At 39.7% G+C, this 2,576-nt stretch overlaps 1 protein-coding gene across 1 annotated transcript in view; it reads right to left on the bottom strand.

Annotated features, from left to right (window-relative positions):
* The window catches only part of CSUI_001544 (type i citrate synthase), a gene marked incomplete at its 3' end in the record, with an annotated part of 3,958 nt that extends 2,243 nt beyond the window's left edge, over positions 1-1,715 (bottom strand). The window contains exons 1-2 of the mRNA XM_068061750.1: positions 1,269-1,715; positions 250-357 (exon numbers count right to left, since the gene is read on the bottom strand). Coding sequence (XP_067926274.1) covers positions 250-357; positions 1,269-1,574 — 414 coding nt within the window. The remainder of the gene's footprint in view (positions 1-249; positions 358-1,268) is intronic.
* Between the last annotated feature and the right edge of the window lie 861 nt (positions 1,716-2,576).

Raw genomic sequence — 2,576 nt, 5'->3', positions numbered from 1 at the left:
TTCTTCTTCTTCTCTCCTTTCTTCTGGCCTTGGGACCATATGAAAGTCAGAGATAGAAAGAGAGTGTCAATGTATGATTCTCCCTCTCCAAGAGGGTGAGGTGTACGTACACTCGGAAAACGTGGATGAAAAGAATAGAGAAAGCTTTCTATTGAGAGAATCTCGGCATGTTCCTCCTGTACATGTATGTTATGAATATGGAGATCTATCTATCTATCTATTTCGATGTGTCTCTATATGTAGACTTACCCAGTCAAGATGAGGTTGAGGGGAGAGGTCTTTTTCCTTCTCTTTCTCTCCCTGACTGCGGAAAGTTCGCTGAAAGATACGTGTCGCCATCACCGCGTTCTTCGCTATCTTTTGAAAGAAAGAAAGAAACGGAAAAAGAAAAGAAGGAAAGGAAGAAGAGAAAGGCGAACAACAAGACGGAGAAAGGTATGATCCACAGAAGAGAAAGAGATCAGAAGAAATCTACATACATAGGTATGTACAATACAAGAAAGAAGAGGAGGGTTAGAAGAAGAAGAAGAAGGTGCGAACGGCAAGAAGAGAAAATGTTTTCTAAAGGCTTGGAGAAGTTAGAGTGTACATACACTTACATAGGAAAAGAACAATAAGGCAGCTCACTCATTCGCATCACATATGCATATACAGACATAATATGTATACATATCTAGATACATAGATAGGTATTCATACACATATATATATACACATACGTTTACACGTGCTTTCATGCTGTATTAGATCCACATATCTCTACACCTCCCTCACCCACAGCTCTCCAGTATTTCAGATATATATATATATATAAGTATACAGCATATACATGGAAAGAAATAGATAGAGATGCTATATGTACATACTCACGTCTACATATACCTCTGGGTATGGCTATGTGTGTATCTGTAGAGAAGTATGTGCTGTAGTGCGACGCCTCGATAAGCAGGAGAGAGAGAAGAGAATCGTAGCTAAGAAAGAAAGTAAGAAGCCTCCCGCTGAACAAAGAGAGTGAAGTCCTTCTCTCCACAGCAATCGATCCACACCCCCAAAAGAAAGAAAGGCAGGTCTGGTCGATATAAAGGAAAAAGAAGATCTGCTTCTGAACCGACGCTACAGCAATCTATCGAAGGGAATACAAGAAGAAGGAGAGAGGAAAATGAAGAATCGATACACCGAGAGAGAGAGAGGATAGCGAGAGAGTCTTTCAGCATGAAATAGATAGAGAGAGAAGTGAGCGAGGAAAGGAAGTGAGGTAGGAGACGTACAAGAGAGAGGGCATCGTAGAGAGCAGGTTTCCATAGATCTTGTTTCTTGAGAGATTTCTCTTGATAAGCGCGAGCTAGACGAGACGTAGGCTGAAGAGCTGCCGCTGTGACGACGAGCTGCGTCATAGGATGGACAGACGTAGGGATCGAATCCAGGGTGTGATAGACGTGCATAGGAATAAAAGGGGAGGAAGAAGAAGAGGATGAGGAAGAGGAAGAAGAAGAAGAAGAAGAAAGAGAGAGAGCATAAAGGGCCTTTGAAAGAAGATCGATCTCGCTCACTGATGGAAGAGAACCTACAGACATAATGACGACGGCAGAGAGATAGAAAGAAGAGAAGAATGATAGAGAGAAGAAACATAGAGATCGAGAGAGAAGAGAAGGAAAGAGAGAGAAAGAAGAAGAAGAAGAAAGTGAAGAAGAACGTAGAAATATATGGCGGCGCACTCTGTCATAGCGAGAAGAAGGATAAGAAAAGAGAAGAAGAGAAGGGCTCTTAATTCTTGCCAGTGGTAAGAAAGAGAGGAGAGAGACGATAGATGCAGAGAGAGCTCTCGTTTTACTCAACGCCTCAGCGCATTCACGAAGGAACGCCAACTCACCTTATCTCTCTCTCTGTCTACTATCCATCTATGATCTACCTATTTATCTTAATTCTATCTATCTTTAATCTAGCTATCTGTAATCTATCTTTAGTCTATCTTTAATCTATCTATATATCTATCTATCTTTAATCTATCTTTAATCTATCTATCTATCTTTAATCTATCTTTAATCTATCTATCTTTAATCTATCTATTGAGAGAAGGAGAGAGCGTATATGGCAAGGAGATGAGAAGGTTCAATTGAACTCTCGGCTTGTATAGACACCCACGGGGTTCGTTCTACGATAAAGAAAGAGTCAAGAGAAAGAAAGAACGGAGCGAGTGAGAAAGAGAAAGAGAGAGAGAAGAAAGGACTCTATTTGTGTAGCTGGCACTGGCCTCCCTCTGTCACTTCAAGAGAGACACCACTGAATTGCCAACTGCCTTGAGGCTTCGGCAACTCAAACAGATAGATACACCAAGCATAGCATAGAGCCCTTTTAACGACAGATCGATATATAGATAGGAGAAAGAGAGAATAAAGATAGATAGATAGATTAAAGATAGATAGATAGATAGATTAAAGATAGATAGATAGATTAAAGATAGATTAAAGATAGATTAAAGATAGATAGATAGATAGATTAAAGATAGATAGATAGATTAAAGATAGATAGATAGATAGATAGATTAAAGATAGATAGATAGATAGATTAAAGATAGA

The sequence above is a fragment of the Cystoisospora suis genome (genome assembly GCF_002600585.1).
Source record: "Cystoisospora suis strain Wien I chromosome Unknown contig_620, whole genome shotgun sequence".
Lineage (NCBI taxonomy): Eukaryota > Apicomplexa > Conoidasida > Eucoccidiorida > Sarcocystidae > Cystoisospora > Cystoisospora suis.
This window is presented reverse-complemented; position numbering and strand designations above follow the sequence as displayed.